The 13,079-nt window shown below is 41.0% G+C and overlaps 1 protein-coding gene across 1 annotated transcript in view; it reads left to right on the top strand.

Moving 5' to 3' along the window:
• The first annotated feature begins 7,245 nt into the window (after positions 1-7,245).
• CHST9 (carbohydrate sulfotransferase 9) overlaps positions 7,246-13,079 on the top strand; it is a 44,129-nt gene continuing 38,295 nt past the window's right edge. The window contains 2 exon segments of the mRNA XM_082234837.1: positions 7,246-7,532; positions 7,995-8,206. Of these exon segments, the coding sequence (XP_082090963.1) occupies positions 8,107-8,206 (100 nt within the window). The 5' untranslated portion in view covers positions 7,246-7,532; positions 7,995-8,106.

The following is a 13,079-nucleotide window of genomic DNA, read 5'->3' as shown; positions in this document are numbered from 1 at the left end:
TATGTAACCCAAGGTACCACTGTATAGGTGTCATACATTCTGACGACCCCTCCTGCTTAAAAAACCACATTTTGACACTACTGTAGCTTTAAGCAAATGCTTTTTTAATGTAGAAAACTACAGCAGTATTAGTAGAACAGAACTGTTTAACTTTACTAATATTAATAGTAGGAAACAGAAGTGTTGGTGCTTAATTCTGTCTAGAAGATATATCCTGCAAAATTAGAAACTCTTGTTCCTATTTGCAGGTGTGACTGAAATGTTCATTCTCTGAGTCACCCTCTCTAGTGGCGAATAAAACACTTTTCAAGACTGGGAAGGATCTTCAAGGTGCAGTCTAGGGCTGAACTCTGATGAGCTTCAGCTTAGGTTGTTGCATATTTTGAATAATTAGCTGGGGACTAGCAGAATTAAGGTTTCAGTATTATAAGCAGCGGGTGGCGCTGTGGTCTAAACCACACAGCCTAGGACTTACCGATCAGAAGGTCAGTGGTTCAAATCCCCGCAATGGAGTGAGCTCCCATTGCTCGGTCCCTGCTCCTGCCAACCTAGCAGTTCGAAAGCATGAAGTGCAAGTAGATAAATAGGTACCGCTCCAGCGGGAAGGTAAATGGTGTTTCCATGCACTGCTCTGGTTCACCAGAAGCGGCTTAGTCATACTGGCCACATGACCCGGAAGCTGTACGCTGGCTCCCTTGGACAGTAAAGTGAGATGAGCGCTGCAACCTCAGAGTCGGCCATGACTGGACCTAATGGTCAGGGGTCCCTTTACCTTTACCTAGTATAATCAGAATCTAGAGAAGATAACAGTTAATTATCAGACACTCCTCCTCCAATTTTCCAAATAAACATTCCCTAAATAAACTGACAGTAAAAGTTAAAAAGAAGGTTAACATAACTTAAGTGCTGAATTAGAGTAATTCTTTTTTTTAAAAAAACTGGCAAAGAATGTCAGGTTGTTGTTTTGCATAAGAGGGATATTCCAGCACCAATAAAAGGTTACTATCCTGGAATAGGCAAACAAATGATAGGTAATTTCTCCGAGTTCAGCCTCCTGTAGTGAACAATTTGTTCTTTAAAAGACAACTCTAAAAGGTCTCTAACCCAGTTTTTAGCTGTAGGTACAGAACAACCCTCCTATAAAATAAAAAACTTTGATACAGATTGCCAACATCTCTTGTAACAGGTATGGGGATTTTCCAGATCACAGTGATATACAGCAGTTTAAGCTGATTATATGTGGATTCTATCTTTAATGACAAGGCTAAATGACACTGGCATCATTCTAAAGGCTTCAATAACACAACTGCTATTGTTTGTTCTGAAGCAACTCTGGAGCAATCACCTCTTCACCGTATTTTAAAATACCTATAGCAAAATGTTTTGGAGACAAGTACAAAATACCACCTTGCTCCACCTTTTTGTTTTTGCTGAGTAGGCCTAAGAGCTAGCCTATATTGTATGTGGGAGAGGGCAGCTACTTGAGACCCAGTGTGAGTAAGCCCCATTGAATTCAGTAGGGCTTGCTTCTGAGTAGAGAAGGTTAGGATGAAGTTTCGTGGGGCAATTCAAATGCCTATACCCTGCTGGTGGGGCTTTGCAGAGTGGCAGGGCCACAGAAAACTGGGGGCGGGGCGGGCGGGCAGGCAAGACAGTTGGGCATGAAGTGGACCTGATCACGGTTTCTTTGTTTTTTTGGTCCCACTACTGCCAAATGAATGGGACATGGGTGGTGCTGTGGGTTGAACCACAGAGCCTAGGACTTGTCGATCAGAAGGTCGGTAGTTTGAATCCCTGTGGCAGGGTGAGCTCCCGTTGCTCGGTCCCTGCTCCTGCCAACCTAGCACTTCAAAAGCACAAAGTGCAAGTAGATAAATAGGTACCGCTCTGGCGGGAAGGTAAACGGCGTTTCCTTGCTGCTCTGGTTCGCCAGAAGTGGCTTAGTCATGCTGGCCACATGACCCGGAAGCTGGACGCCAGCTCCCTCGGCCAGAAAAGCAAGATGAGAGCTGCAACCCCAGAGTCGTCCGTGACTGGACCTAATGGTCAGGGGTCCCTTTACCTTTTTTAGTGCCAAATTAAGAGCAAGGTAGCAGTGATTGGGCACCATTAACCAATATGTTTCTAATTTCTGATGAACTATAATGAGCCCAGAAATTTGGGCTTTTCATTATGCACAAATGCCGCTTTAAAGTCTATCATATATTGCATTGCAATAAAGTTCTGTGTCAAAATGATATGAGGGTTCTTTGAAGCAACTGCTATGGTGTGCATGTCAGTGACATCTCGTAGATCGTTTGCCTCCAGTGAGAGCTATGAAGATGTCTTCTGCTGGACTCTTTCCATGCGGGTGCTTTATAGGGAAACCCTACCCCAATATTGGTTATAAAACAGATCCACTTTCCATGGATTTCTTAAGGTTTATGCTGGTCTTTTTACCTGGTGTAGCTGGGATTAGAAACTTCAGGTACGGAGTCACATGGGGCTCTTCAGGCCTCTTTATCTAGCACTTGAGAGTCTTGCCAGGCCATGCCCCATCTCCCCAGGCTGCATCCGTCACCAGCCCTGCTTTGCAGCCTCCTTAAGTATTTTTACTTGGTTGGAATGCATCCTTGAACTTTGTTAATGCTTCATGCTTGCCTAGATAAAAGATAGAGAAGAGCATGTGTAGAAACTAGCCTATTGTATGAATGTAAAATGCCCATATGTTGCTCTGCCCATTTTTGTCTGCTTGTTTGGAATGTTCTGGTTATACTTGGGCATGCTACTCTTCGTTCAGTATTTTCCACATGCTGGTTGAGTTGCTTTCAATCATTGTTGCTGCAGGCATGAAATGAAGTTGCCAGGTTGGTTGCTGGCCAGCTCCTTCTGAGCAGAGTAAAGAATTTCAGTGTGGGGTATAAAGGAATAGGAATAAATAAGATGAAGTAACTTGTTTTAGGATGCTGGTGTTCTCAGCCCGAAATGTTTCAAAAATCAGGAACCTTCCAATACAGTGGTACCTCAGTTTACGAACTTAATCCGTTCTGGAAGTCCATTCTTAAACTAAAACCGTTCTTAAACTGAGGTAAAGTTCTCAAACTATTTCCGGTTTTGCAGAGTTTGTAAACTGAATCCTTCTTAAATTGGACTGTTCTTAAACTGAGGTACCACTGTACTCTGGATTTATTTATTTATTTATTTTAAAAAATGTTGCTTTCTGATTCTTGTGCTTTTCATAAAAAAACCTTGTTTCTCTAAAGAGTATCTCTCTGATAACAGAACAGTAACATCTTGCTCATATCTTTCAACTTCATAGAGACATACTTCACTGCAGAGCTCTTGCATTCAGGTAGGGTGGCATAAACTAAATTTATCACATGAGGTGAATTCCCTGGTGATAGAATTGAGGTCTGTAGAACTTTTGGGACTTTTGTGTGAAAGAGACTATTCCTTAGCAATATGCTAATGGCACAAACTTAAGAACTCTTACAGAGAATTCTAATAGAAAAAGTTACCTCCTGCTGTGTTTGACACAGAAGGCAATGATCTATCTTCGTGTCATAGTCACGGTTTTAATGAAGCTTATGAGCGCAGGCTGTAGATCACAAATCATTGTATTAACTGCACTAATTAATCAGGCTGGCATTTTTCAAATCTTATGCAGAATAATAACTGTGCAAATAGTCTGAGCCTGAAGTGTGTGAGTCTTAATTAAAACTCTGCCTAAACACAATAAAATTGTGAGACTGCCAAAATTCTTAAAGTAGAATTTGAGGCAGCGACCACAAGTGAGCCCCAGCAGCCAGTATGCAACCAGTGTTTTTTTTTTAAAAAAAAAGAACTAATGCTCCCTGCCCCCCCCCCGCCCCCATGCCATTTCTCCTTTCTCTTTTCTTTTGCTGCTTTTTGTGACAGACCACTTCCTGGAACCTCCTACCTTTAAATATAAACCCAAAACCTTCAGTTAGCAAGAATGTTGACTGGGGCAGCCATCTGATCATGCCATATTGATTGTGAAAGATTTCCGTTGGCCACCTGTTCAATTCTGTGCTGCATTTCAGATGACACTGTTGTCCTATAAAGCCCTAAATGACTGGGGGTCCTGGTATTTGAAGGAATGCCTCTCCGTATATCAATCTGCTCAGGTTCCTAGTTTTGGGAGATTGGGGGCTTTTCATTGTTCTACACAAGAGGAAATTCATTAGGTGCTGACACAACATGCGGTCCTCTCAGTGGCAGTGTCCCAGTTATAAAATGCCATTCCTATGAAAGTGTAACTGGCGTTGACCTCGTTGACATTTTGGGACCAGGTTCAAGCATGCCTGTTCGCCTAGGTATTTATGGGATGTTGGCCCACTGCTACAATAGATGTGGCAGAAATTTTCATTGTGCAATTGATTTAGATCAGGGGTGGGGAATCTCTTTCAGCCCAAGGATTGCATTCCCTCCTGGGCACCCTGCCAGAGCCCACATACCAGTGCTGGGAAGGGTCAGAGACATAAATGGAGAAAAGCAATATATGTCAATCCTACAGTAGTCTAGCTCCAACACACACTTATCCTTTCTTCTATCCTCTGTCTAGGCAGGCAAGCAGCATTATCAGCATTCAAGGACAAATTGCAGCCTGGCAAAAACATTTAGGGACGTTGTGAATCAGAACCAGTGAAAGGCCACATCTGGTCTAGGCCTAAGATTCCCCACCCCTGATTATGGCTTTCTCTTACTTAGTTTGGATTGTTTTGATTGTTTTAAATTTTGTTGTAACTCTCTGGGATCAATTGATGAAGTGCTGATTAAAAATGTAGTTAATCAAGATGTGTGCATGAATAGCAACACAATGAAGCATAGAACCCTCTGACAACAGCCTTCGTTCAGAAATCTATAGGGCAGAGAGGACAACAGTTATCAATTCAACTCTTAGTTTCACAACCCCCTAGATGGAGTACAGCTGTTCTTCTGGTGATGCTGTTATTTCTTTACTTCTAAGGTAATTGAACCAGCCTTAAAAAAAGAAAAGAAACATAAATGATTTTACATTGCACCTAAAATATTTTCAACCACTGATGAAAACAAATTTTGCCCCAACCTAGCTTTCTCGCCATTCATCGCCAGCAAGTGCATGCTTGCTGTGGCAAGTAATTGACCTGACCTGACCTGGTAACTTGAATGCATTTGAGCTCATTTAGATGTTCATCAACCCATAGGAAAAATAGATAGTCAGCCTGACTGAGACAGGTCTCTGGTTTGAGCAGGCTATACATTTATTGTTGCCAAACTTCAAATAAAACCAAACCTGAGCCCAATGACAGCTTTCCCCTTATGGAAATAGCAGCTCAGGGATAGATGGACTTTCATCAAGTTGAGCATAGTGCTGTGATCCTAATTCTTTTTTGATTCTGACCCAATTCTTATCAGCCCCTCCCTGCAGCTTTTGTTTAAAGTTTTAAAAGAATCATGCAGCACCATGCCCTTTTAACAAAACATGTAGTTTGGCCCTGATAGAGGAGGATGGCCAGCAGTTGTCCAATCAGCAACTACGACCTGTGGTACAATGAACCACATTGCTTCCATGCCTCTGTCACTGTGCTAGTAAGTGCTAGTGCCTGTGCAAAGTGGGGAGCCTGTGGCACTCCAGATGTTTCTGATCTCTCAGCTCGCATTAGCCCCAACCAGCATGGCCAATCATCATGGATGATGGAATCTGTAGTTTTAACCTCTGGAGGGCCACAGCTTTTCCACCACACTGGCACAGGGTTGGGCACTTTCCAAAAACTTACAGGTGTTTGAGGTCAGTATCTGTTAGGCATTTTAAAAATTAGTTTTATTATTATTATTTACTTAAACACAACTTGGCATTCTGATAATCATCCTATACTGACATTTAAGTTGTTTTGTTCCCTGTGCAGCATTTGGTTGAAATTATCATGTAGTCCTTAACTTTTCTGTATTCTTTTATCAATGCATAATCATTTCATTTTCAGACTTCTGGGCTACATTTTTTTAAAAGGTTCCTATGATAACTATTGCTTACATTATACATTCCTCTTAATAAGAACCAAAAAGCTGGCTCTGAAACTTATAGAGAATCCAGTATTTGGGGGCCAATTTCATTTGTCTGTATACCATATGGTGTTCAATCTTATATAACTTGTTTATAGGCCTGTTCTTCTGCAGAGATCTAGGTCTACAAATAGAAACTTCACCACCAGAATGGCAAACAAAACATCAAATAGTTCTCAAATGATTGTTCCCAACTGTCTTATTTTACCTTATTACTTATTTTTTTCTTTAGTTCACTCTTAACAGTGCTTATTGAATATTCTTTCCAAGGGCATCATTGTACTGAATTTCAGGATAGGCTTGAATTTTTTTGCTTTGCAATTTAATACTCCCTCTATACTATACTCAATTGAATTACAATGTGCTAGATTTTAAAAGCAATTTAAGAAGCTTTACTTTCTCTAGCATTCTACAAAAGGTTCTGTATTGCGTTTTCGTCAACTCTAACATCCTGCTGTTTTTGAGTGGCAGGTGAAGGGCATTTAAATTAATGATTTCCCTCTCCTGAGGCTCTGTGTTGCAAGTAAGATTATTCTTCAGAAAGCTTTGGGCTTGAGCCTCTTCCACTTGAAGCCACTGGTGAGAATCTGGCTCTTAATAGGGTTGTTTCCTATGTAGTTTGAATCGATGACTGCAAAGTGGTCCTATAAAAAAAACAAACCTTGATGTATGTTCCTTGCAGAGCCAGGTTTGTGCTTTTAATAGGAACTGCCACTGAGCTAACTTTTGGCCTATAGGAATATTGTTGAAGGTACGGCATTGCATTGGCATCCCATATTATTGTATTTATACTGCCTCCTGCTTCCAGAGAGCTGTTCATCTTGACAATAGCAGTGTAAGAGGTTCAGAACTTTTCTATTTATTTAATTTTAATTTTTATTCTTTTGGTTCTCCTCTCAAGTCAGAGGTGTTTCCTTCTAAATTTTACCCTGTTGTAAACAAAATCTGCCCTTTTCCCCTTATGGGGTATCCAAGAGCCCATATAGAGTCCTTACGTGGGTTCCCTATTGGTAGGAGAAAATAACAGAGGCCAACCAGAGAATATTGAGAAACAAAGCAGCTAGTAAGCCTGATCTTTATTAAAGCCGTTGCAACAGGGTGCTCCCCTCACATGCAGGAGGACAGAGGAGGACCCCTAACAAAGGTGTGCCTGCCCTTATATAGACATTTCAAATTCTCTGCCCTGGAGCTCAAGACCGCCCCTCCATACATCATACATACATCACAGAAGGGGTGTAACCCAAGACCACCCCCACAAACATCATACCTACATCACAGAAAGGATGGTCTACAACAGAAATTTGAGTGTTGTTGTTTTTCCTGTCTGGCAGGTTTTCTGATAATGTCGTATCTGATTGCCTGGTGATTACCCACTTCCTGAGACAATGGGAAAGTTCCCTCACCCCCTCCCTCCTTGCAGAGAAAACATTTGGTCAGTTTGGGAGTCAAAATGGTTTCAGGAAGGTCTTCCTGTGCTGCTCCATACATTGGTACATTTTTATGAACATTTATTATATGTATATGACTTTAAAATTCTTATAACAATCCAAGCACATGTGAACAAGTGTTCTGCTAGGAAACAGTAGTACAATTGTGCTGATTTGTTTCCCAAGGCTGTTATTTGGTTTAGTTTCTCACAATCTTGGATGCCTTTACTTCTGGCAGTAAGAGAAAGTTTGAGAAAACATGGCTACCATTTGTGCAATCCTGAGATGAGCCTTTTTAAAGGCATCAGATTTTAAGAATATTCACAACTCCCAGTTTAAATCCAAAGTTGAATTACTGAGGAAGTGGGGAAAATAGTCCCAGAAGAAAACACAAGCTTGCTGGTTCCTTTCACTTGGAGAAATAAAAGGGAAGGGGGGAACCTGCAAAGGTATATATAGTATGCTGTGATATTCTTAAGAAGAGTGCACTAGAAAAATGAATTTTTCTTATTGTGTCTTTTCCAGATTGGCATTTCCAGAAAAACAGAAGAAGAAAAAGATAATGAACTGAAAGCATCTGAAAAGTATATTGTGCAGTCCTTTGAAGCGAGTAGAAATGTAGTCCTCCGATAGGGCCATGAACCTAAAACTAGTCTATGTATCTGTACTGATGTTTGGAATAATGGGTTTATTCCTCTTCATGTACCTGCAAGATTGGATTGAAGAACAACATACAGGTAAAATAACTAATAAGCTAGCTAAATCCATATCAGCTGTTCAGTGGAAAAATAAATAATGGCACGGGCTTGTGATATGCACACACACCGTCTGAGAAGTGGCTAGTGTAATCACACATATGTGGGTTGAACCATTCACAAGATAAAGCTGAGGGGGGAGGGGGGCAGAAATCCCCATGTATGACTGTCTCTGAAAGTTAACAGCTAATACATCAAAGAATTCCAAAGCAGCCATGTTTACTCATCTGAAATGAATGGCTCCTGATTAAGTAGAATTTAAGGGATTACATGGTATTTAACTTTGTGGTCAGAGTAGACCACCCACTGTGCATAATGTTTTTCTTTTCCATAATTAGTTTGAAGTAAAAAAAAGGAAAAAAATATGGAGGAAGTTGGAAAATGTAGTTGGGTAAGAGGCTACATAGCTTATTTGAGAGAAATCCCAGCAAAAGTTAGACAAGTGTATGATTTGCTTTTATTAGTTCAAAATGTTTAATACTGTAGGAATGTTTAGACCACTACTCAGTGGCGTAGCGTGGGTTGTCAGCACCCAGGGCAAGGCAAGTAATTTGCGCCCCCTAACCCGTGGATTTGCGCCCCTAACCCTAACCCCCAGATGTTGTGCCCGGTGCGGCCGGCCCCCCCTGCACCCCCCATGCTACGCCACTGCCACTACTTGATTACTTTGTAGGTGGCAAAAAATATATATGTAAGTACAGTACAGAGTTTGGAAGTCATGCTGTATACTTTTAGGAAATAAGAAGCAGCATTTTTTTTCTATCTTACAAACATTTATAAGCCATTATTTAGTCCAAAGATGTCAAGAGTCAATTAACACTCAAAAGCATAAATAACAAAATTAATAATTTAAAAGCAGCAGCAGCCAGGCACATCCAGCATGAATATATGATCTACAAATTTAAATCCTCCTCATCATGGTATATTTATTTATATACCATCTTTTTCCCTGACAGGGACTCAAGGTGGTTTACAAATAAAATTAAGAACAACTAAAAACATTTTTATCATTATAAAACAATTAAACATTAATATAATTTAAAGCTACAATATACCGGGGTGGGTGTGGGTGTGGGTGTGTATTAGACATAATTGTAATAAAAACAACACAGTTCATTAAAAACAGTCAGTTCCCAAAAGTCTGTTGGAATAAGGAAGTCCTCTCTTCTTCATTAAATAATTTGTTAGATTCTTTTTAAGAGGATTTGTAAGTTGCACCTGGCCTGCAAAGAAGCCCACTAATAGAGAAACACTTTCTGCAGTGGCTTCTTAATGAATGGAATTGTATATCCACAAGGGGGTTGGCCCATGCCCTAACCCCCCCCCCCCCATGAAGTGCCACCCCAAAGGTACAACCCCCTTTGGGGCAGCATTTTGGTGGCAGCCTCTTCCCTCCCCCAATAGGCAGGCGTGTGTGCAGGAGAAGGAGTAGGGAGTGCACAAGCCAAACACCTTCACATCTCACTAAACCATAATTTGGCTATGTTTGGAAGGCAGGCTTGCATGCTGCTCTCTTTCCATCTTCATTGTATATATGTAAGGTAAAGGTAAAGGTACCCCTGCCCAAACGGGCCAGTCTTGCCAGACTCTGGGGTTTGTGCGCCCATCTCACATCTATTGGCCGGGGGCCAGCGCTGTCCGGAGACACTTCCGGGTCACGTGGCCAGCGTGACAACGCTGCTCTGGCGAGCCAGAGCCGCACACGGAACGCCGTTTACCTTCCCGCTGGTAAGCGGTACCTATTTATCTACTTGCCCCCGGGGGTGCTTTCGAACTGCTAGGTGGGCAGGCGCTGGGACCGAGCAGCGGGAGCGCACCCCGCCGCGGGGATTCGAACCGCCGACCTTTCGATCGGCAAGCCCTAGGCGCTGAGGCTTTAGCCCACAGCGCCACCCGCGTCCCTGTATATATGTACTAATATCCTAATTTGTACCATGAGCAACCAGTCAGTATTTCTATCCAATATTCTACTAGGTTTAATGACTCAATAGGCTATTGTGGTGTTATGAATAATAATAAAAAGTAATTTCAATATAGAGAGGCAATTCAAGAAACTATATTTTGAAAAGGAGGAGACTGACTGTGCACATGTAAGGCCCACGGCTGTGAATGAAGCCTAGAAATGATGTTGAGAATCACAGCCCTTTCCCCCCTCAACCAGCCAAAACTCCATATTTGCCTCTCCACTGGAATAGCAATTATTTCAGACACCGCAAAATGAAGATAAATGTAAGGGCACAGATGAGGACTTTAGACAACTTCTTTCTGTAAGGTGCACTGTACTACTTAGTAAGGAGGAGATTATCATTGAATGGTTTGAGGTCATGTTTACAGTTCTGAAGTCTCCCAATAGGAGATATGCAGCCAATTCGGTGTCATGGAGGACATGCAAACAAGTTTTTTTCCTGTGTTGTGATGATTTCCCCCAATAAGCTACTGCGTTTTTTGTGCCTGCTGTAACTTATGTTTTACTGCTGATTAAAATGGCATGTGGGCTATGCTAGGAAAATGAACTCTTGCTGGGAATAACTCAACTTCAAATTAGTCTTCTCAAAGGGCATACATGCTCAGCAAAATGTTGAACAGCTGTTGTCACTGTGTTAAGAGAGAGAGAGAGAAAGACTTGTCAACTCATCACCTTCCAAAAGTGCTCTGGGTGTCTTCTGTTACGGGACAGCTTAGCTCTGAGAAAATTTGAAATACACACCGTTCAAAACCATATCCCTCTCTTGCTTTGCATTCAAATTCAACACTTGTACTTTCACAGTGCAGTATATTATTAGTAAAGGAGATCAAAGCACTGTTACCTAGTTAAGGTGATCTTCAGTTTAGAGCCTCAGAAATGTGAAAGTCCTCAAAGCTTTATTGAATAGGACAGTCAAGAATGCTGTTCTGTGTTTCATTTTGTAATCCTTAGTGAGACTAAAAATGTATACACAACAAAAGAAACCCATTAACAACCTTTTTTCTAATCAAAGCAGCTGTGATATAGAACTCAAACTCTGCATCTGCAAAAGTGTTCCATTCTTACTCATACTCTTGATGAAACAAATCCCTATTTTACTGGTGGGGAGCTGAGAGGAGTTTTCCTTTGTGTTGGGTGACGGTGACGGTTCCAGCACTCTATCTCCACGGATAGAAACTCTTTCATGAAACCACAAGACAGTGATTATATTGCTTTCTGCAAGAAAAAAAACATGTTTTTGTCAAACAGAAAATACTAAGAGAATTGCAGAGGTTTTATGCGGGTTTTATGGTGTTGTTGAGGTCAGTTAAGCAGCACACTTCTGCAAAACGAGGATGGACAGGGTTAACAAGAGCCTCAAAGATTGTACTTTGTTTCTTCTAATGGAAGTTAGAAATGAGATGAACAGATACAGTTTCCAATGAACATGTTAAATCAAAAGATGGGATCAATCTCCTTCATGCAATGAGACAAAATGTCATATTAACTGCATTGGCAACAAATTTGTACAAATTGCAGTGGTGAATGAGATACAAAAAAGAGTTCTGCTATCTTTCTGTCTAATTAAAAGTTCACTTAACTTATTTGCAGTTGTGGTAGTCAAGCTTGCCTCACCCCCAAAAGGGCTAAAAATGGCAGTCAGATGTGAATAACTTCAAATGACTTCTTAAAAAACAAAAACAAAAAAACCTTGTGCTCATTATTGTTCCATCATTCAGAACATAAGAATGGAGGTTACAAATATAAGTAGCGTGCTCCTTTCCCAGCTTTCATAATTCAAGAAACCAGTCTTGTCATTACCTCTTCAATGGGATATAAATTCCATTTATTGTACACAAAAACCTTCTTAATCCACTCTAATAGGCTGAAAATCCATTGCAATGAATGAGTTATGTGATTATTTGCTTTCTTAATCAAGGGGGAAATGGCACAACATTTCATTATTTGTCAAATGTACTTTGTTTTTAATTATTTACCACAATACTTGACAGGATGAGAGTCAACATGTAGCCCTATGATTTGTAAGGGTTGTGAAAGAATTATAATAATAGGTACTCTGTACTCCACCCTGCTATTAAATCCTCAGCTTTCAAGTGATTTCATGGTGAATGTTGAATTATGGGATTCTTATGTATTTGTGTTAAATGAAATGCTGAATTTAAAAGGCTTCCGTACACTTAAATGTGCAGGGCAATTCTTCCGTACAAGTTGATTGTATATGGGACGGTCAAAGACAGAAGAAGCTTGGAGCTCTGTCGTCCAGTTCAGTTTACTTGCCATAAAAAGGAACAGCTGGGCAATGCTCAAGTTGTGCCATTACATAGGCAATGTAAGAAGTACAGTATCCAGTGTTCTTCACTAAGAGAAGGGTTCATCTTTCCATGTGATACTTCTCCATTTGCCAAGAACTCATATGTGGAGTGGAGTGGACCTGGAAGAAGATTCCACCTAAACATTAGGAAGAACTTCCTAACAGTAAGAGCTGTTTGACAGTGGAATTTGCTGCCAAGGAGTGTGGTGGAGTCTCCTTCTTTGGAGGTCTTTAAGCAGAGGCTTGACAACCATATGTCAGGAGTGCTCTGATGGTGTTTCCTGCTTGGCAGGGGGTTGGACTCGATTGCCCTTGTGGTCTATTCCAACTCTATGATTCTATGACCTGAAGTTCGGTTACTGGTTCAAAAGGGTATGTTCTAATAAGAAGAACATTATAAATAACCTGCTGGATCAGACCAAAGTTCCATCTAGCCCAGCATCCTGTTCTCACAGTGGGCAACCAGATAATTATGGAAAGCCTGTGATCAGAACATGAGCTGAACAGCACACTGCCTACTTTTGTTCCCAAGCAACTGATATTTTGAGACATTCTGCCTCTGATACTGATGGCTGTGC

The sequence above is a fragment of the Podarcis vaucheri genome (genome assembly GCF_965113315.1).
Source record: "Podarcis vaucheri genome assembly, chromosome: 8".
NCBI classification, from domain to species: domain Eukaryota; kingdom Metazoa; phylum Chordata; class Lepidosauria; order Squamata; family Lacertidae; genus Podarcis; species Podarcis vaucheri.
Note: the sequence above shows the minus strand (reverse complement) of the source record. Positions and strands in the feature narration are given on the sequence as shown.